We start from the raw sequence: 21625 nt of genomic DNA on the forward strand, positions 1-21625 counted from the left end.
CAGCGGGTTGACTCAGAGGCGAAAAGGTCCTACATGAATCCTATGCATCACTTTCAGGTAAGTTCACAAACCTGTAAATCTTTATAGTTTTGGCCACTGACACCACCAACATGTCATGCTGTAAATAGCAATGCATGTCATATATTGTTAATTGTTTGCGTTTTGAAGCAACAATATTTGTGCATAAGACATTTGTTTACATCCGTCGTGTGGTGATGTTTAAGGTCTATCCTTCGAAGAACGTTCCTTGAAAGTCCTCAAAAACGTTTCTGGGTTGTCTGAACGTTAATGTTGCACTTCAATGTTCAAACATTTATGACAATGTTTTAATGTTCACACAATGTTTAGAACAACTGTTTTCAATATTTACTTTTTGCTTGTAAATGGTAGAGAAACATTGCATTTTATTTATATCTGAATGTTCAGTAAAATATTGCTGTAGAAAACACAATTCACTTTATATGTTTAGATGCTGATGTTTCATTTTAAGTCACCAGTTTGATGATCAGTGTTTGTTTTAGTTGGACTTCTGCCTGGTTGCATTAACTTTGTGTGAAAAAACACATTTGGGTGATTGTCGTGAAATTATACTTATGAGGTATCATGAAACATTTTGATAAAAAAAGGAAATGCAAAGTAAGAGTATCAAAATAAGAAGCATACAGTTACAAACATCTCTTCATGTACTATTTTGCACATAATTTCAATCATACAAACCAATTTTGTTCTTTTTTCCATATTTAAGGGGAAAATATTCATTATCACAACGTGTCCATGACTGTATTTGGGTTCTTTGACATGGAAAATGTATATAAAAAAGAAGCTTCAGTGCATGTTATACTATAAACATTTACAGTTAAGAAACATGTGATATTTGTTGAACATTAGTAAATGTGAAGACAATAATAAGGAATAAAAATGTGTCCAAGAAAATTTTTCTGAATTTTCAATCATTGTTTAAGCCCTCAAGGAACAAAAATGTTAAAAAAAATTGGAAAGAACATAATTGACTGTGACACTCAAGATGGGTAAGCAGTTCTTATTTTTTCTTTCCAGATGAAAATTTAAATTTTAGTACCTAGACAACTTTTTAGTTCTCATTACCGAAACATGAGTTTGTAAATCCATATATTTAATAATATATCATGTTGCGGTAATTACATTTTTTTTAATAATAAGCTAAAAAATGTAAAAACATTTATTCTAATGCTGGACACGGATTTTGTGAGAATAGACAGTGGATTTCGTGAGAATCACCCATTTGTTATAGTAATGTTTAGTTAGTGCAATTAGTGATGTTAAGTCTTGCTTTAAAACTTAGAAAGTCCTTGCAATGAACCACTGTTTCGGAGCTTGTACCGTCACTAGTCATGAGTGCATGTATGAGGCCACCCATTTTTAACATTGTGTGAACATTAAAACATGACATTGTCATTCCTTTAACATTCAGACAACCCATACACATTCTTTAAAAACTGCACACTTTTTATGTTGGCAGAACGTTTTTGGGAACGTTGGGAACTTTCAAGGAACATTCTTAGAACTTTTTTTCTGTAAGCTGGGTATGCCCTTTGTAAATTATTATTTAAAGTAACATCACCTGCTAACTGAATGCTTGGGTGTTATTCAAAACAACTATGGAAATGAGCATAACCATATAACTATTTATATAACTGTTTACTTCAAGGTTTAGTAATTCTCAGAAAATGGTATACTTAAATTTAAATTTATATGTCGCATATTTTGATTGGATTTATCTGACAAAAAGTGAAATAAAGACTGATAAAAAAGGAGAGGTCCCGCACACTATCCACTTGCAAAAATAGAAAAGATTTATTACAACGTTTTGATCTTTCGATCTTCTTCAGGCATCAAAACATCTATTAAATACATATGTCACTTCCGTGTATTTAAGAGGATTATCTTGACCAATCACATTGTCAAGGTCAAAACTAAACCAATCACAATGAGCAATAAAAAAACATCATAAACTCATTACAACCAATCACAGGGAATGGAAAAATACATCATCATAGATTCATCACATTACAATAAATGGTAGAAACTCATCATATTACAATGGATAATAGAATGTAATCTCATAAACTCATCGTATCACAATAGATAAAAGAACACATCCTCAAAATAAAAGTCAATGAATGGTAGAACACATCTTCATACAGTCACCATCATAATAAATAATGTTTCCTCATACATTTTAGAAAAATATAAGGTTATAACATTACATTATAAATTGCCTCATCATTCATCCCGAAAGGAGATAACGTGTTTAAAGTAAAAATAAACACATTTGTCAAGGATAACATAATGAAGTTATGTTAATGTTAAAAGTCTGTTAGCTAAACAGGGATAGGTACTGAAAAAATTATTATACTTTTTTTGTACTCGAGAGTGCATGCACGCGACAGGAAGTAGGTGCACAAGACTGTCCCATGGCTTAAAACTGGCAAAGGCAGTGCGCTTAACGCAAACTAAACCCACGAACCCACACTGCCCTGAGGGCAATTAATGCCAACATGCAGTTCCTCCACTGAACACTAGAGGAACCAGAATGATCTCTCTCTATCTCTCAGTCTCTCTCTCTCTCTCTCTCTCTCTCTCTCTCTCTCTCTCTCTTTGACTTTTTATCACAGCAGTTTAAACAAGAATAAAAAGTAGATTACATGTGGTTGAACCTGCATGTTCAGCACATTGATGTTAAATCCCCGTAGTGTTAAACTTAAGAGAAAGAGGTTGAACAAGTAGAATGAGGAATGAGTACAGAATAAAAACAGAAGACATATCAGTAATGCAGAGAGGAAGTTCATTCATTCCTGTGTTGTTTCTTGCACCTGTTTTTGTTTTCAACTAATGCTAAAGTGAAAGTGTTTACAGAATTGTGACTGTTTGCAAATTAAGTTAAAGCTATACGATTAATAAACATCATGCAGGTTCTGGTGTGCACATGACTGAAAGTTTAATATATTATAGTAAGTAGAGATATTATATTGTGAAGAGTTGTAGTGTAGAAATAGGCCACACACACGCACACACATGCACAGATCAGGAAGTGCCGTCTTGCTAGTTGGCGGAATTGGTTGCTTGATGTGAGGATGTGTGTGTTGGTGTGTGTTATTTAAAGATCTGATGACTCTGGTCAGCTGAAACTCTGAACATCACGGATGGACCTCGCCACACAAGTGCAACATGGGATCCAGGATAAAGTAAGATTCACGTTGTCTTCGTCTCTCACTCTCCCTCTGATTCTCTATCTCTCTGTTTGTTCATTTTGTGGTCTCAAGTTTACTTCCTCTTCCTCGCTCTTATTATCGGATGTGAGACTTTTGTACCATATCACCATTTAATTATTATACTGATGTAGTTTATAAAGGCGCCAACACTTGAAAAGCACTGATGTAGTATCCGCATGAGAACAGATTGTGAATTTTGAATAACGATTCACAATTTTATTATGTAAAGATATTCAGTAGCAGTGGAAAATATTTGTTCTCTCAGTGTTTTTAATCATCAACACTTAAAATCTTTCTGAGTGGCACTGAATGACGTTACATCAAATATTAAAGCAGGTGCACTGATGATGCTACGACAACTTTCAGACATATTTTTCTTATGGCTTCTATCCGGTGTCATGGTTGTTTTAGGATGTATGCTGTTCATGCAACAGTGCACCTAAAGCACTGCTCATTTTGACGTCTCTCTTATTTAGAAGAAGCTTTAACCATAAAAAACCTCTGACAACCACAAGTGTGCTTTGGTCTCATACATTCTGATATGATTTACATGTAACTCGAACGTGTAAAAACTGTCCTGGACACAACAGCCTGTGAGGACCGAGAGCAGTTTATTTATAAAGTATAAGCATAATACATATCATTTTAAAACCTTATGTGTAGATTTTTGCAGCATCTAGTGATGATACTGTGAATTGCAACCAATGGCTTAGTTCACAGCCCATCCCTCCCTTTCGAAATGCATAGAGAAGCTACGGTAGCCTCCACAGGACAAGCATATCGTCGCCGAGACAACGTAGTGACAAAACATGCTCTATTAAACAGTTTGCGAAATGGTTACTTCCTGCGGTTTGTAGATAAAAACGTCTCATTCTAAGGTAATAAAAAATATATTTACATTTAGCAGACGGTTTTATCAAAAGCGGATTCGGAAACATTAAAAGCAATGTGTCACAGGGAGGCAATAGTACAAAAACGTGCTTATATATATATATAGTTCATTATGTAAGGTCTTTATGCACCACTGATAATATAGTTATGAATAGTATATTACATTTCTGTCTAAAAGTTACACAATGCACCTTTAAATTTCCCTTTTATACCATCAACACACAATAATATTTACTGTGTGTATTTAGATGTGAGACTTAAACTGAACTTGTACCTGGAAGCGCCAGCACAAAAGCTTCTAATCTGAAATGCGTTCAACCACATCCTGCTGTATAAATAAAGCACATCTCTCATTATAACTCTACAAGCTATTGAAAACTGATGTCTAATCAAATGCTGACTTGTATTGTCCTCAGAGATAACCCTGACAAAACCTTCTACTGGTTCTTTCAAGCCTCATCTCCAGTTGCACGAGATCAAGGTGGGTACATACCGACACACGCATGCCCACAGGTCTTTTCTCAGAATGACTTACTTCCTGTCATGTGACTGAAGCAGAAAAACCACACAGCTAATACACTCATCAAACAGAGAAAACAAGGGAACTACTTTAGTAGTTAGTGTGCTACAGTACAATCTCCTCACAGACTGAAGATGGTTAACACATGTACAGACTATCAGTCGAGAGAGAGAAAGAGAGAGAGAAATGAGACGAACTGAGGTCTGGATTTAGAAACCAGGCTGAATTTAACTGGTTAGCATTTGGCCTTCCTTTAACCACATCCTCTCTATGGTTCTGTGTTTGTGTTTTCTTTTTGTCTGAATAGACCCTGATGTGTTGTTCCAGTTCCCAGAGGACTTCAGTGATGAGGTTGGTCCTCTAGACACAGTGTGTTCGTACAAACAAATCAGATGTTTTTTTTTTTATGCATTGCATTGCAACAAAATGAATATAAAAGTTAGTAAAAAATAATAGAAAGTGCATGTACATATATGCGTGACATATAATCAAACTCCAGCAGTAATGCATCTAGGACATTTTCTGTTAAACTCGCTTTTACTTTTAGTCACTGAGCATTGCAAAGAAAAAGAATTGCGTCTTCATTAAAATCCTTCAAAATGCTGCTCTGCCCCTGATCTGAATTTAATTTTCATGACATTTTGTTAATGTTAACCAAGAGCTAAATTGCTATTGATCATTTTAAGTGATTGTTGTAGGTAATATAACAATGTCTTGTTTGGGTCTCGCAAACAGTTAACACGTTTATTTAATGATAGTTCAAATGCTATCTCATGACAATTTTCACATATTTTATGCGCTGCCTAATTCATATTAAATGGTACCACCACATTCATACATTTTTGTACAATTTGCCTTGACCCCTGTGACGGTGGGGTTTCATTGTTTGTTTCACAAAAGTTTAATGCCTTCCAGAAAATGTTCTTCTTTAAATATATAAACATACAATATATGAAATTAAAGAACAGACCCTCTGCTTTCAAACAACAACAAGAACAAAAAAAAAAAACATTTAATCATACATTTTATTTGTTATTTTTTATCACCTCTCAAATATGGGTAGGATTCTTCAAAAATACCTAATTATATAGAGATAATTACATTTTTGGGACTTTTGATAGAGATCAGGTTCAGAGCGCTAATCAAAACATACACAGAGTTTGAACTGTTTGTCATAAGGGGTTGTTTCCGGGTTTTATACATTTGGTTTATAATCTGGTGAATAATATCCGAAATACGGATGCCGGAAAAGCTCGTCATTGGCTGGGAAGCCTTTTCTCTTAATTGAGGAGTTAACTCGTCAACCCATCTAGAAGAAAAAAGTTCTAAGAACATTCCCTGAAAGTTAAAATAATCAAATGCTATGTTTCTCTATCATTTACATAACAATTAAACAAGTCAATATAATAAACAGTTGTTGTTTTAATTGTCATAACGTTTAAAAATGGTAAAATGTAACATTCCTCTAACGTTCAGACAACCCAGAAACGTTCTTAGAACTTAAAAAAAACTGGACACTTTTAACGTTGGCAGAATGTTTTTGGGAACCTTGGGAACTTTCAGGGAACGTTCTTAGAACTTTTTTCTTCTAGCTGGAAATGGGCGAGGCAAGAGTTAAAAAGAGTTGCACAGATAGAAATTAAATAATGGTTGGTGATAATTTTTTTATGTTCTCATACAGGAATCTCTGCGGTCCTTACCACGCTTCTGCTTTCCATATGACATTGAAAGGTGAAATTGATTCATATTTACACATTCACATTTAGACATTTCTCAGATGCTTTTATTAAAAATTCTTTCAAGCTATACATGTGTTTTTGTGTCTATGAATCCAACCCATACCATGTGAGTTATGGAGACACCAGCACATTCACTCATTTTACATTTTTGACCAGTATTTGAATGAAAGTTTGATTCATAGAATTGTATTTTAATGATTAATCTATTGATTGATTGACAGGGTGAAGGACACCATTGCTGTGCAGCACTTTACATTTGTCTTGACTGATCTGGAGGGATGTCAGCGTTTTGGATTCTGCAGACTCACGTCCAGCTCCCAGACGTGCTTGTGTATACTCAGGTCTAAACTCATCAGTATTAATGCTCTTTTTCACAAACCTAAAGATTTTAAATATTCATTACGTCTAGACAGCAGACGACTCTGGGCCGGATCTGTGCCAAAGTCAGTAGCTTCGGTGTAGATCCGGGCCGGAGTCGTCTGGGGTCTCTTCTGATTTGAACTGAACTCAATAAGTAAAAACTTAAAAAGTGTTAGCATGTGTTCTTGAATGCATGATCTTTTGACACATAATTTTCCACAACAGTTATTTGCCTTGGTTTGAAGTCTTTTACAAACTTCTGAATAATCTAGCAGACTACATGACTAAAGGGCAGGTAAGATTTTGACCTATTTCTAGATTTATATCCTTTCCACACTGTTTATGTTGGCATCACATAAATTTGTTTACAACTCTGACAGACCAATGAGATGAAAGAACTTCTGACTCTACTCCACAAGCACCCTGTACCGCCCGCTAATGGATCTATCACTTTGCAGATGGTAAGTGCTCACTGGCTGGTGGTAGTTCCGTTTATGACATCACATGTGACATCACATTCAAGTTCATGTGTTCTTTACTGAGGGAGGGAACATACAACTCAGAAGAGAGATGCCTGGCATCTGTGGACACACCCCTAAAGGGGAGGAGTCAGAGGGGGTGAGTCCCTGACCAGAGTAAAAAAAATGACCGGACTAAACCTTCACTAAACCCCAAATACTAAACCGATACGTGCTAACCTTGTTTATGTCTCCATACATTAATACAGATGCTTGTCATGATGCAATGTTTATATTAAAACTAACCCTCAGTGGACCACAAACTAAACTAAAACACTAACATTAGTGAAAATTGACTTAGGTTTAAGTGCTTGAACATCAAGTATTCACCAAGCACTAAATATTTTGTTTATCCAAGTCAGGGGTCCTCAATCCTGTACCTGGAGGGCTGATGTATCTGCAGAGTTTAGCTGTAACCCTAATCAAGCACACCTGAAGCAGCTGATTAAGATGCTTCATGTGTGTTTGATTAGGGTTTGAGCTAAACTCTGCAGAGACACCGGCCCTCCAGGAGCAGGATTGGGGACCCCTTATCTAAGTCAATCATATTCCCTCAATTAAAGTTTTTTTTCATGTGCTTTTATATGCAGTCGCCAGTCCATATATGCCATATTGTTTGTCTTCTGGGGAAGATTTTTTGGTGTCACTCAGCAATTAATGAACCAAAATTTAAGAACAATATGTCAGTTTGTATGTGCCTACATGCACTTAAATAGTAACACAAAATGATCTGGTGAAATAAAATCTTAATATGATTTTTAAAAAAAAGAAAGTGCTTGGTAATGGAGTTACATATTAAGATTTTATTTCACCTGACTATTTTGTGTTATTATTTAAGTTACTGCGTGATCTTCCCCTTCTGTTCATTTTATTTCTAACTGTGGAATGTTGTTTCCTTCCACAAGATCCCATACTTCATTGCTCCAGATCCCAAAGCCCTGCCCTCTATTCCAGAGAGTGTGAGTCAATCCGTCCAATCATCCACCCATCTATCTCTGACTGTCTGTTTGTTTGTTTACTCATGTATCCATCTATCTGTCTGTCTTTTTGTCCAATCATCCACCCATCCATCTGTCTGCCAATCGGTCCAGGCATACACCCATCCATTCATCTATCCAACATTTTTGTCCAATCATCCACCCACCAATCCATCTCTCTCTGTCTGTCTGTCTGTCTGTCTGTCTGTCTGTTTGTTCACTCATGTATCCATTCAACCATCTACCGATTCACCTATCCATCTATTCATCCATCCGTCTATCTGTCTTTTTTTCTTTCTTTCTGTCTTTTTGTTCAACCATCCACCCATCCATCTGATTGTCCAATCCTTGACCCATCCACTCTGTCTATCCATCTGTCTATCGATTCACCTATTAATCCATCCACCCATCCATCTCTGTCTGTCTGTCTGTCTGTCTGTTTGTTCACTCATGCATCCATCCACCCATCTATTCACCTATCATCCATTCATCCATTCTTTTATCTTTCTGTCTTTTTGTCAAATCATCCGCCCATCCATCTGTCTGCCAATCCATCCAGTCATACACCCATCCATTCATCTGTCTTTTTGTCCAATCATCCACCCACTCATCCATCTCTGTGTCTGTCTGTCTGTCTGTACACTTAAGTATCAATCCAACCATCTATCAATTCACCTATCCATCTATTTATCCATCCATCCATCTGTCTGTCTGGTTTTGTCCAATAATCCACCAATCCATCTCTGTCTGTTTGTCTGTTTGTCTGTCTGTCTGTCTGTTTGTTCCCTCATGCATCCATCCACCCATCTATTCACCTATCATCTATTCATCCATCCATCCATCTATCTTTCTGTCTTTTTGTTCAATCATCCACCCATCCGTTTTCCAATCCGTTCAGTCATACACCCATCCATTAATTTGTCTTTTTATCCAATCATCCACCCACCCATCAATCTCTGTCTGTCTGTCTGTCTGTTCACTCATGTATTCATCCAACCATCTACAGATTCATCTATTTATCTATTCATACATCTGTCCATCTGTCTGTCTTTTTGTCCAATCATCCACCCACCCATCCATCTCTGTCTGTCTCTCTCTCAGTCTATCTGTCTGTCTGTTCACTCATGTATCCATCCACACATTTATTTATCTATCTATCTATTCATTCAATCATCTATATGCATGTCTTTTTGTTCAATCATCCACACATCCATCTGTTTGTCCAATGATCCACTTATCCATCTGTCTATCAAACTGTCTGTCTGTTTGTTCACCCATGCATACAACGATCCATTTTGTACAGTCATCCATCCATCTATCCATACATCTGCCTATCTGTCTGTTTATCCATCCATCTCTCCATCCCTCCTTCCAACTATCCACCCATTCTATTATTATATTTTAATATGGATTAATTTTTGTAATGTGTTGCGTCTGCATGTTTCAGAGGAACCTGACGGAGCTGGTGGTTGCAGTAGACGTAGGAAATCTGCTGCAGCTCTACGCCAGCATGCTGTTTGAGAGACGCATCCTCATCTACTGCAGCAAACTCAGCACTGTGAGTTTTGTAATTTAACCTCTAACAAAGTGGTTGGATTTCACTCAGAAAACAACCAACCAAAGCCTATCAGCGTTTATACATGTCAACCATACAAAAATACATCATCAGCAACAGTTCACATCACATTGCGTCACTCAGTAAAGAATAGAGGCCGTTAAAGCATTTTTGCGTTTACTGTACTTGTTGCTTTTCATAATGCGTGTTCAGAACCTTACACCACAATAAAGATGGACAATGCAAATTTGTGCAATATTGATATTTTGTCCAGCTGACGGCCTGTGTACACGCGTGTAATGGGATGCTCTTCCCTATGTACTGGCAACACATCTTCATTCCTGTTCTTCCACCCCATCTGCTGGATTACTGCTGGTGAGAACACACACACAATGCATTCATCCTGAGAAAGAGCTCATCCTGTGTGAACACCTCTAAATGTGTCTCAATGTCATTCATTTAATCTCAACAGCGCTCCGATGCCGTACCTCATTGGAGTTCATTCCAGCCTGGCCGAGGTACTAAAACCCTCAGGATGCTTTTTCTATTATGTAGTCACGTTATAACACAAATGTATTTATTATGGTCTATTCTGTGTATGATAGAGAGTAAAGAGTCGAGCTTTGGAGGATGTAGTCATTCTAAATGTGGACACAAACACTTTAGAGTCGCCCTATCAGGACCTTAAAAAGATCCCTGCTGACGTGGTGAGACCAGTTTACATTTACATTTATGAATTTGGCTTTTACAGCACATCGTATATTTTTATCAGTGTGTATTTTTGAACCCATGGTCTTTTGCGCTAATAACGCAATGCTTTACCACAGAGCTATACAGGTTTAACATTTAACAGGAAATTCCGGATACAAAAATGGCTCCGCTTTGATTCATCAGTCTAAATTTGAAGTGAATTGGCCATGCCAGCACAGTATTGAAAAGGGATAGGTCACCAAAAAAATTAAGTTCCTCTTGCTGTATGAGATTCTTTATTGTGATGAACAGATAATAAGATATTTTGATAAATGATGGTGACTGCCGTTAACCATTGATTTCCATAGTAAGATAAACATATACCAATACTGTCAAATATGTGCTTACCATCATTTATTAAAATATCTTCTTTTGTGAATAAAGAAAATCATACAGGTTTTGCACAACATTGGGGTAAGTAAATGATGACTGAATTTTCATTTTTGGGTGAACTTTGCCTTTAAATTGGACAGGAAAATAAATTTACTTCACTATATTCTGAAAGAGAGAAATCTTAAATTCTAAAAAAAAAGGTTTCATCACATTTTCCAAAAGTTAACTTTTAACACACATGTAAATTAATAACATATTATAAACAATAAAATTCAAATATAAAGCTACATCTTTTAAGTGAATTTCTTTATTTTTCATTCCAATAAAATTCCACTTCCCTTTACGATTTATACTTCCACATCCTGTTTGCTTCCTCAATTCACGAACTGAATTCTCAATCCTGTTCTGAATGACACACAAACCACAAACCAGAGTAACTAGTCTGCATTAAACCTGATATTCTTCAGGCTAACTAGTTTTTTTGTGTATACTGTAGGTGGCAGGACTGAAGGTCAGGTTAAAGAAACAAGCTGCGTTGGTGGGCTCAGGGGTCTCTCGTTCTTTTCTCAGATCTCAAGCTCTGCTGTTCGGAGGCTACAGAGATGCTTTACAATATCCAGATGTGAGTAACACACATTACACAAAGAATCTAAACCTTCATTTTCTAAAATGTCACGCTCACAAATAATGTCTCCTGTGTGACTTTGAAGGAAGGGCCGGTGATGTTCTGTAAGGAGATATTTCTCAATCACAAGTCTCAAAGTATGAAGGAGTTTTTGGAAAGCGCTGTACACCTGCAGTGTTTTAAAGAGGTATTGCAAACACACATAAGTGATGATTTATTTGGTCCAACGCTACTTAACAAAGAAAGTTTTCGGATATTAAATCAGCAAGAAAGTTCTGTCATCATTATCCATCTTGCTGAACACAAAGGAAGAAATTTTGAGCAATGTTTTTAACCAAATGGTTTTTGAGCACCATTGACTTCCATAGTAGTATTTTTTCCTCTTATGGAAGTCAATGGTGCTTTTGTTTCTTGGTACAGATTTCTTACTTTGTATTCAGCAAGACAAAGACATTTGTATAGGTTTGTAACAACATGAGGGTAAGTAAATGATGACAGGATTTTCATTTTTGGGTGAACTATCCTTGAAATGTTTGAGTAGCTTGTAACTTGGGCACAATGAGGTAGTTTTCCCAGCATTGCTCTATACTATTACATAAATATACAAAAAAACAAAGACCATAAATGAAATAAAATCATATTGTCAGTTTATTGATGGGCGGCTGGAAATGCTGAACCAGGGAAAAGAGCCCGATGATGTATTCGAAGAAGAGATTCTTCATTGTGGAGCCTCGCAAGGTGAGTCTTTACCTTTACTGTATGTGTGTGTAATAAAACATTTACATATTTTAGCGCTGAATCTAAATCATTTAATTATCCTACTGCCTGCAATCTTTCCCAGGTGGATCTAAATTATATCGCCAATGGGTTGGAAATTTGAAGGTATGCTTTGTTCTGTCATGATAAACTATAGCACAATACTTTTCTTTTTATTTACAGTATACAGTTTGTTTACTGTTCACAGAATTACCTTTTTGCAAATGTTTAGTATATGGCATACTGTAGATATTGTATCCCACAATGCAGTTCCCTACTTTTCTCATTAGGTGTGCTCAACTTTATGCGACACTACACGTTTAACGGCATATGACACCAAGGCATTGTAAAAATGTATTCAAAAGCATACAGAGCACCAAAGGGCCGTTCACACTTTAACAATAACAATCATGTTAACTATACTAAACAATTTATATTAGCGGTCACAACACCGGACGATAGCAATAACTTTATGCTAATTTGCTCAAGAGGCGCAGTACTTGCGCAAATCATTTACCTTTAATAGCATTAACTAATATTGCATATTTCCTTTAATAAAATCATTTGTAATTGTTCACATGTCAATAAATGTTGTAGTTGTGGTGTGAACTCAAATATTCTCTTTACAATAAAAAGATTTTCAAAACTATATTTTTATAATGTGAACAGCCCTTAAATCGCTTTGGTCACGTGCTTCGATGTCATACAGCAGTCGGTCTCTGTGGTGCAATATGTGGAGTCGAACATACCTACTGTTTGATTTGGCCAATGAAAGATATTTCTAACTAAGAATTTGATAAAAAAAGCTTAATAAAAAACATCCTAAAACAACCGGATGCAATGTGGGTAGAGGTCATGTGACAATAATGCATCACTGCATTCTGAACACAGCCTCTTTTGCTCTTCACAGAAAGGGGGTGGAGCCTTGATTGTGACATGCAAGTCTACAGCTAATAAAGCAGTGAGCATTTTTATACATTTTATTGATTCGTAACATGCCGTCAAGCTATATTTAATATTACTTTACTGTTTTCTGTCGATTGCTTAAAGCGGATTTATTGATTTTTCTCTCGTTCAGACCAAATATCACAGCAAATTTGGACTGAGAAACCTTTTGTCGTCAAAGGTGAGTTTATATTATTATATGTGGATGCAGATAGTTCTGTATGTATACACTATATAAATGTGTGTTTGTATTTGATCTCAGGAGCAAACTGAAAATCACATGCTGCAGAGGGGAGGGTCTGTTTGTGGACCGCATACGTATCGCCGCTTCCAATCAGATTGCCTTCAGAACCGTCTACCAATCACACAGCACTTTGGAAGGGTGAGTGACATCTGGAGGTAGACGTACCCAAAACTGTTGTGATGAAGTCTTCATTGTAATATTGCAAAATTAAAGCCATTTGTGGACATGAATTATTTGTTATAACGCCAAGGAAAATCATACAATTCTTCCACCTAGTGTTTAATCTGAGTACTTTTTAAATATGATTTGTCATGTTTATGTTTCCTTCGTTTTCAGTCTCGGCCACGCCGACCCGCGCGCAAGCATACCAGCAATCAAAATGAGCGACAGATGCAGAACATCTACAGCCCCTGTGACGACAAGTGAGAATAGATCACATGTATCACTACCATTACATACAACTTTTAATAAAGGGGACATGCCAGTGCTTTTATCAACCTAGAAAATGTGAAAAAGAACAACCCAGTAACTTAGTTTTGGTAAACCATTCTCTGCAAGCACATAAAAAAAGTAGGTAATTGAAATTTGGCTCCCCTTGTGATGTCAAAAGGGGATCTTATTATAATAATACCGCCCCTTAATCTGCACCTTTCAACAACGGCACTGACATTTAGTGCAGAGAAAAAGAGACCGAGAAAAAATTATTGACAGAACAATTGAGTTTCAATTTCAACAAACCACCATTATGGCGATCAGTGTTTGCATCAGCTCATTTGCATTTTAAAGGACACACCCAAAAACAAGAAATTTTTGCTCACACATACGAAACATCAATTTTAACATGTTATAATAAATTATCTGTGGGATATTTTGAGCTAAAACTTCACATATGCATTCTGGGGACACCAAAGAATTATTTTACATCTTCTTAAAAGTCTCATAATATGACCCCTTTAAATGTGAAAATATGTTTGCAGTACAACAGAGGAGCCCGAGCAGTGTTCTGGATCTAGCGAGTTACAAGATGATGATGATGATGATCTTTCGCTCATGGCTGACCCAGAAGAGATGGATCTGCTCGGAGAGATCTTTGACACTTTGAGCGCACAGAGCTCCAGAGAACCGGGCTTACTGTACAGCACTCGCAGTCTGGACCTCTTCAGCTCTGATAGCACTGACTTCATCTCACGTGTAAGACCTGTGCGCCCTGTTACTTCATCTCACACACGTTCTCATGCACACACTCTCACCAGTCACATTTCTTTTTCAGAGGAGTCTGACCACACCCAGTCAGGAGAGTCTAAGTCCTTCTGTTGGAAACAGTGGAAGTCTCATGAGCTGGGAGGAGGAGCTAGACGAGGGTCCACACTATCAGAGGGAGGAGCATGTTGTCCTGATTGACAGAGAGAATGATCTTAATAAATCAGAGATGAGCTTCAAGGAATTGGGGGAAAGCCTGTGTTCAGATGTACAAAGTTTAAGAGATGCTGAACTGGATTGTAAAGAGGTGCTAGATGATCACTGCTTGCCACAAGTAAATGGAACGACAGATGAATTTGAGGAAAGTTTAGATACTGGGACAAAGACTGGAGAGAGGCCGGAAACAGAGACACAAGTAGACAATGAAGAACAAACGACAAAAGATGTTGAAGAAAATCAAAATGAGGGTACACCGATAAAAGACTTGAGGTCTTCAGAGCACACAGAGGAGCCCTTGTGCGAAGCACAACACACAACTCAAGAACCTACAGATGGAGAAATCATCTCCCCTGTGTCCGTCAACATAGACGAGATCTCAGATAAAGCAGAAGATGAAGTAAAGGTTGACTCTTCATCTCATAGGGTGTTGCCTACCGTAGCTCTGCCCTCACAGGCGAAGTCCTTTAACGTTCCCAGTAATAGTTTCCGAGGTCAGGAAAAATCATGGAGGACTCCTCTCAGAAGTCACAACATCTACGCAGCATCCAGCAAGCCAGCAATGGGCATCCAGACAGATGAACAAAGTTCAAAATGCACTCCAAAGCAGTCGCTAGTTGAAGAGGAAGACAAGGTACCCATTAAAGTCTCAGAGCTGAAGAAGAGATTTGAACATATCAAGCCATCATAAACCAAGTGTATTGGTTAAATGTTGCTATAAAGAACTAAAGATGACTTTTATTGCGTTGCATGAAACCAAATGAATCCCAAGCTCCCCCCAAATTCCGTTTTTACTTTCATAATGTCAAACAAATGGCATTGGATATGACTCCATCCTTCAGATATGATAATGCAATAGCAAAGTTTGCAATGGTATGTAGAGGGCTCCGCCCTTCTTTAGTCACCATCAGCCCCGATTGGCTGATACTTCAGCGCAATTGATGACATCAGCCAAAATGTAAGGTGGAGCAAATGATGATACATTACAGACATTATTTCTTAAGCACAATATGAACTGATGAATTGTGTACAGTAATGGCAGGGCAATTAATTTAGATTATATGTTTACAAGTAAATGCTACTGAACTCAAACAAATAAAATGCTTCCAACCCAATCTGACCAAATATCTGTAATCATTTATAAAAAGCTTATCAGACAGGGCAAAGACTGAAAACACCAAACAAACATTGACGCAACAAAATCATGAGACAAAACCTCCAAACCATCAGCAAAATCGAGGTCATTTACATAAAGATGCGTTTTAATGAATCATCCGTGATTACACATTGTTTTGATTAATATCATTTTAAATTAAGTCACAGAAACATTTGTTACAACAAACCAAATTGCAAAAATACAAAGTGCAAAATACAGTGTGTACATTTCAGTGTAGTGTTTTAGTTAATTTTTTTATATTTACAGTATTTACTAAGACAATTGTAAACTTATACAAGAACAACACCGTAAGCCGGCGGTAAAGCTGCCATGTATGCAGTGCAGACTCCTTCAAAATCCACCTCAGGTAAGTAAATATGAACAAGTACATGTTAAGCAAACAAAAGTTAAACTTTTACCATATTTATCATGTCAGTGTACATTATTTCGTCTTAACTTATGAATACATTTGCCAACAGTTTCATGTATCTTAGGCGTGTTACCAAAGTCTCACATGAATTCATTTATCAATAGATTTGATCTTTTACAGTTTAAAGATACAGTAGTCCTTCATCTCAGTCAAAAGTGTTGCATAAATACCAACCACCGCTCAAAATGTTCTCCAAAAAGTGTCTGTGAAAGCATTACCCGAACCCTCACCTGCCAGGAAGACCTTCACAGACAAGCTACATATGATACAATGCTGAACCTGTGTGTCATCTTAACCTAGACCAGACCAGGATTCAGATCTTGAACGTCATGATCTCACATCATCATCGCTCTGTGCTCATATCAGTCTCTCCTCTTTGGGCAGTGGGATGGCGAGTCTAGGTTTCTCCGCGCCGTGGTTTTTGGCTTGTTTTTGCTCTTCGGCACTGGGCTGGTAGCTCCCTTCCATCTGCCTCTTACGGATAACACACGAGAACAGAACCACAACCAGAACCAAAAGGACGGTCAACGCCAGAAGCGGACCCGATGCGCTCTCCAAAGACATGATGCTCTAGGGTTACACATAAACAAGCATAGGCCTGTGAATGTCTGTGTGTTCTGAGGGCGTGTTTGTTAAACAGGACACAAGATGTGAGCAAACATGTAGGCACGAAAAGTTGAGTATCCGCTTAAATGCAACAACATCGATCCATGTGGTTCTGCATGCTTCTCTTGTGCATTTTGGGGAACTTTAACCTAGCGGAAGGAAGGAAGGCGGAAGTCAGAAATGCTAAACCTGCACACAGATGAGAAGATAAACTAAAAAGGCTTTAGTGTTTCGGCTGTGGACTGAGGGGGTTAATTATTAGTTTGGGAAAATACCACTGCTAAAAATGGTCTCTTCCTTACAAAGGGATCATTGTGACAAAACATTGTGTCTTTCAAAACAGTACAGTAAAAATGCTATTTGAAATAAATATTTGAACAGATAATTGATAGTTGATTTGATTTAGTTTAACTGAATCGACATATAAACTGATTTTGAGCTGAATACATTACACTGGGTGCACAAACACTGGGTTTCAACATTTTACTTATACTACAAAAAATACAGTTAAGCAAAGCAATAAAAAAATTAAGATTCTCTTACAAAATCACTTACAGAAGTGTAAAGTACTCAAGTATTTTTACTTTACGCAAGTACCCTTTTTAAGTATCTGTACTTTATGTAGCTGTGTTTTTCTTTGGCAAAATTTTACTTCACTATGCTCCATAACATAATATGGTACTTTTCACTCCACTGCATTACATAAATACAAATTGTTTTTACTTTAACTATTACGTGAGTAAACGTATTAAGGAACTAGATTTTGAATGTAATTAAGTATTAAAAAGTAAAACAATAAGTATGTATGCTTCAGAATGTAGTGCTTAAAAGAAAACACACTGATAAAGTACTGACACTTGAAAAAAGTAATTAAATAAAGTAAAAAAGTACTTTATTACACCTATGACAGTTAATGAACTTTACATAAAGCTGATTTGAAACAATCTGTATTGTATAATTAAAGAGACAACTTTAAGTTCAACTACTTCAAGTACACTACAAGGAGATTATTTGTTTTTCATCAAATTTATGAAACAACATATTTTATTGACCGAAAAATGGGAACAAATCAACCCTGAACTTTTATTGGACACATCCTTTAAAGCTCTGCGTGCCTGTTTGACTGGTTCCCTACAGGTTCCCAAACTTTTTCATCCCATGACCTACCTGAGACAGGTGTAATCTCAAAACCCACAAAAATATTATGGGCGATAAATATTCATTTGTTCACTTTAAGTACAGAGTAGTTTCAATTTTTCTTGGATAAAATATACACCAAAATATTTTAAGGTAAGATTAAATATCCAAACCATTGTCATTGTTATTCCTTAACTGGACTGTTTTTGTGTAAGTTCACACAACACCCCACTAAGCATAGATAGCATGATAACCCCTATATAAAAACGTATCACCTCATATATTCATTAAACAATGGTATTTTTTGTAAATTATTCATTATTTACAATGCATTAGACTTGTTTAAATCCAGATTAAAGTGTCTTGTTATGATTCCCTTAAAGGCAGAGGTTGAAGAGAGCTCAGGTGAGACATTAAACCCAGGAATGCTGTTTGTGAAGCCGGTTTGGTGAGGTGATATCTTTTCTTCAAACATTTTAAATAAAGTTAAACCACCCAATTCAACAGTGAAATCCACTCACCTGAGAGACTGTCCTGGGATCCGCGGAAGAAACCGTTTTTTTATCATTTACAAACCCCCTCAGCGTCCAAACATCTATCAACCTCGCGGGTCATGACGGCGGCTCTCGCACCCGAAGCCGGTGGCGCGTGAACAACCCATACCTGTTCCACTCGCCACGCTCACGTGACACGCGCCAAAGAATGTCAACGCCCATTTTAAAGCGCACATTTCTAAAGGCATCACAGGCGTTTCCTTGTGTGATTTTTAATTATGGCAACGGACGGCCTTGCGTTGCGTTTTTGAAAATATTTTGGGAAATAATTTGTATATGTTTTGTGGATTCGTTTGTTGGTTTACAGAACCTAAATGAGAAAACATTTTGTGAATTGAATGTATTTATTTATTTTGATATAAATATATAATATATAAATGATCATAATACAATTTATCCACATTAAACAATATCAATAAAGGTTTATACACAGTTTCTTGTAAACAATATCACCTGTATGTTCGAAAAGTGCTTCACTATTTTTTCAAATATTAAATAAACGCCATGGGTGTATCATCAGGGGCGGCGTTTGCGTATGGCAGGGTATGGCAGTTGCCATACCCTAGCATTCAGACAAAACACCAGAAATCAACAGGCTATAATGAAGCTAATTAAAAATAATGTTAAATATTTTAAGTAGAACATATCTGAACATTGGTACATCACTAATATGGATAATTTAGGCGTGTGCTCGACTTCATGCTATAATACAGGAACCGACATGTGGATGACATCATCGTGCCGCGAGAGCGGTTTGAAAGCAAACTCTTCCTATTATTTCTCGCCTCACCCTCGCGGTACTTTGATGTCATCACCCTGTCGTTCTTGCAGCGCAGATTGAATTGTGCAGGTGGTTTCATGATGACCGCTGTTGTTATAATCTTTATTTTCGCAAGTAAACTCCTTTTTTGTTTTAACATTCAAACAAACTCTCCCCCACACTCGCGCAATGCATATTGCATACATTATTCAAGAAGTAAAATGATTTGTTCAATTCAATTTCAATGCAATTTCAATTCAATTTGTTCTCTGTGGATAAATAAACATGTTCTCTTACACTGGGAAATTGTAGCGCAGTCGAAGTGAATTGTATTAATTATTTGCGCGCGTTTTGAATATGGCGACTTGTGGAATAAAAACTGCACGACGACAAAAGGTAAGACTTGTTTTTGCATTTAGCCCATACTAAGAGTTTTATTTAGTGTTTTAGTCTTAGTTGGTTAGCTGGCTGGGTTAACTACGTGTGCTCTATCACATCATTAAAAGTCTTTATTGTGTTTTATAAGTGTTTATTGGCGGCTGTCATGACAAGATTTGTGAAGGGATGTTACAGTATGTTTTGATATTATCTTGATTTAGTTTTATCTGTTGCTGGAGTTCCACTTAGTTAAGAATGACAACATTTGAAAAGCATTTTAAACAACCATGATTTCTGTTTTTGTTTTTCATTTGTATTCCGTATTGTTGTCAGTAAGTGTACATCCGTGCAATCAAAGTATGATTTTATACAGGTTGGTGGAGTATGTAAACATATGGGTATAATGTGGTTTCATAGATTCGTTATTTGAATGGCCGCCTTGTACGAAGAATTTTTGCCATACCCTAGGTTTTCGTGAAACGCCGCCACTGTGTATCATTAACTAAAAGTAACCTAACCTGTCTGTCAATCGAAATAAAATAAAAAGTAAATCTGAAATAAAATCAATTAAAATATTTACATGTAAATGTTTAAAAATACATACAGGAATATGTGTGTATATATATATATATATATATATATATATATATATATATATATATATATATATATATATATATATATATATATATATATATATACACACACATGTTAATGTTTAAAAATACATACAGGAATATGTGTGTGTGTATATATATATATATATATATATATATATATATATATATATATATATATATATATATATATATATATATATATATATATATATATACACACACATGTTAATGTTTAAAAATACATACAGGAATATGTGTGTGTGTATATATATATATATATATATATATATATATATATATATATATATATATATATATATATAAAATTTACACACAGCACACACTTGTATATTAAGCAAAACAAAACAAAAATTGTATGCGATTAATCGCAATTAATCTTTGCTTAGCACTAGTAGAAAAAATAAATAAAATTAACATTAAAATTTTAAAAAAGCTAATTCAATATCAAACTATAATAAAAAGCAAAAAAAGTCCTTATGTAGGCCAACTTTTCATGTCAGGTTGGGGAAGGTTGTCCTGTGTGTTTGTGTTATTGATTCTTTATTTGATGGTACAATATTTTTTGATATAAAACAACACTGCCACTGTTTTTCTCAATATGAAGACAGGTATTGTTTTTTCTGAAATGTTTGTTTGTAAAAACGACTTAAATGTTGTAATATAACTAATGCCTAGTCCTGGATTAATCTTGTCTGGGAAACTGCCCAGTAGGCTCCAGTTTGTGTATCACAAGAACCCCAAAGTTTCCCAAAGGTCCGTTTACTTTTGTACAGGATTTTAATGGGTCTTCTAAAAACCTTTATTTTAACTATATTGCAGCAAGCATGTATAAGTACTGTGAGTTTTGTGTTTAACTGAGTTTTATTTACTTTAAGCTCATCTTGTATATATAAACCATTGGTACACTAAGACCCATTTTGCGCAATAGCAGTGTGCGCCAAACTGAAAATTTTGAGCAAAACACATTGGCTGTGGAGTGCTGGAAAATACATGTAAATGAACATTTTCTGATCAATACTCTTCTGACCCCTAAAAGATAAACAGCGCTACTGCCAATATATCAAAGGTTGAATTTACACAACA

The 21625-nt window shown here is 36.1% G+C and overlaps 1 protein-coding gene across 3 annotated transcripts; it reads left to right on the forward strand.

Annotated features, from left to right (window-relative positions):
* The first annotated feature begins 3028 nt into the window (after positions 1–3028).
* On the forward strand, positions 3029–15995 carry dennd1c (DENN domain containing 1C). Of its 3 annotated transcripts, XM_073814287.1 has the most exons (23): positions 3029–3224; positions 4559–4623; positions 4970–5013; positions 6344–6393; positions 6623–6742; positions 6987–7056; positions 7142–7222; positions 7305–7379; positions 8185–8238; positions 9704–9814; positions 10086–10186; positions 10284–10329; positions 10417–10518; positions 11391–11516; positions 11605–11706; positions 12167–12257; positions 12361–12401; positions 13186–13236; positions 13354–13401; positions 13483–13602; positions 13801–13886; positions 14442–14655; positions 14735–15995. In XM_073814287.1, the coding sequence occupies exons 1-23, from the start codon at positions 3208–3210 to the stop codon at positions 15569–15571; spliced, it is 2652 nt and encodes an 883-aa protein (XP_073670388.1). In that variant the 5' UTR covers positions 3029–3207; the 3' UTR covers positions 15572–15995. The 3 variants fall into 3 exon arrangements, with proteins under 3 accessions (XP_073670388.1, XP_073670389.1, XP_065130418.1); XM_073814288.1 differs by lacking the exon at positions 13186–13236 and having other exon boundaries at positions 3030–3224; XM_065274346.2 differs by lacking the exon at positions 7305–7379 and having other exon boundaries at positions 3034–3224.
* Positions 15996–21625: the final 5630 nt, after the last annotated feature.

Source organism: Paramisgurnus dabryanus, chromosome 4 (genome assembly GCF_030506205.2).
Source record: "Paramisgurnus dabryanus chromosome 4, PD_genome_1.1, whole genome shotgun sequence".
Classification (NCBI taxonomy): domain Eukaryota; kingdom Metazoa; phylum Chordata; class Actinopteri; order Cypriniformes; family Cobitidae; genus Paramisgurnus; species Paramisgurnus dabryanus.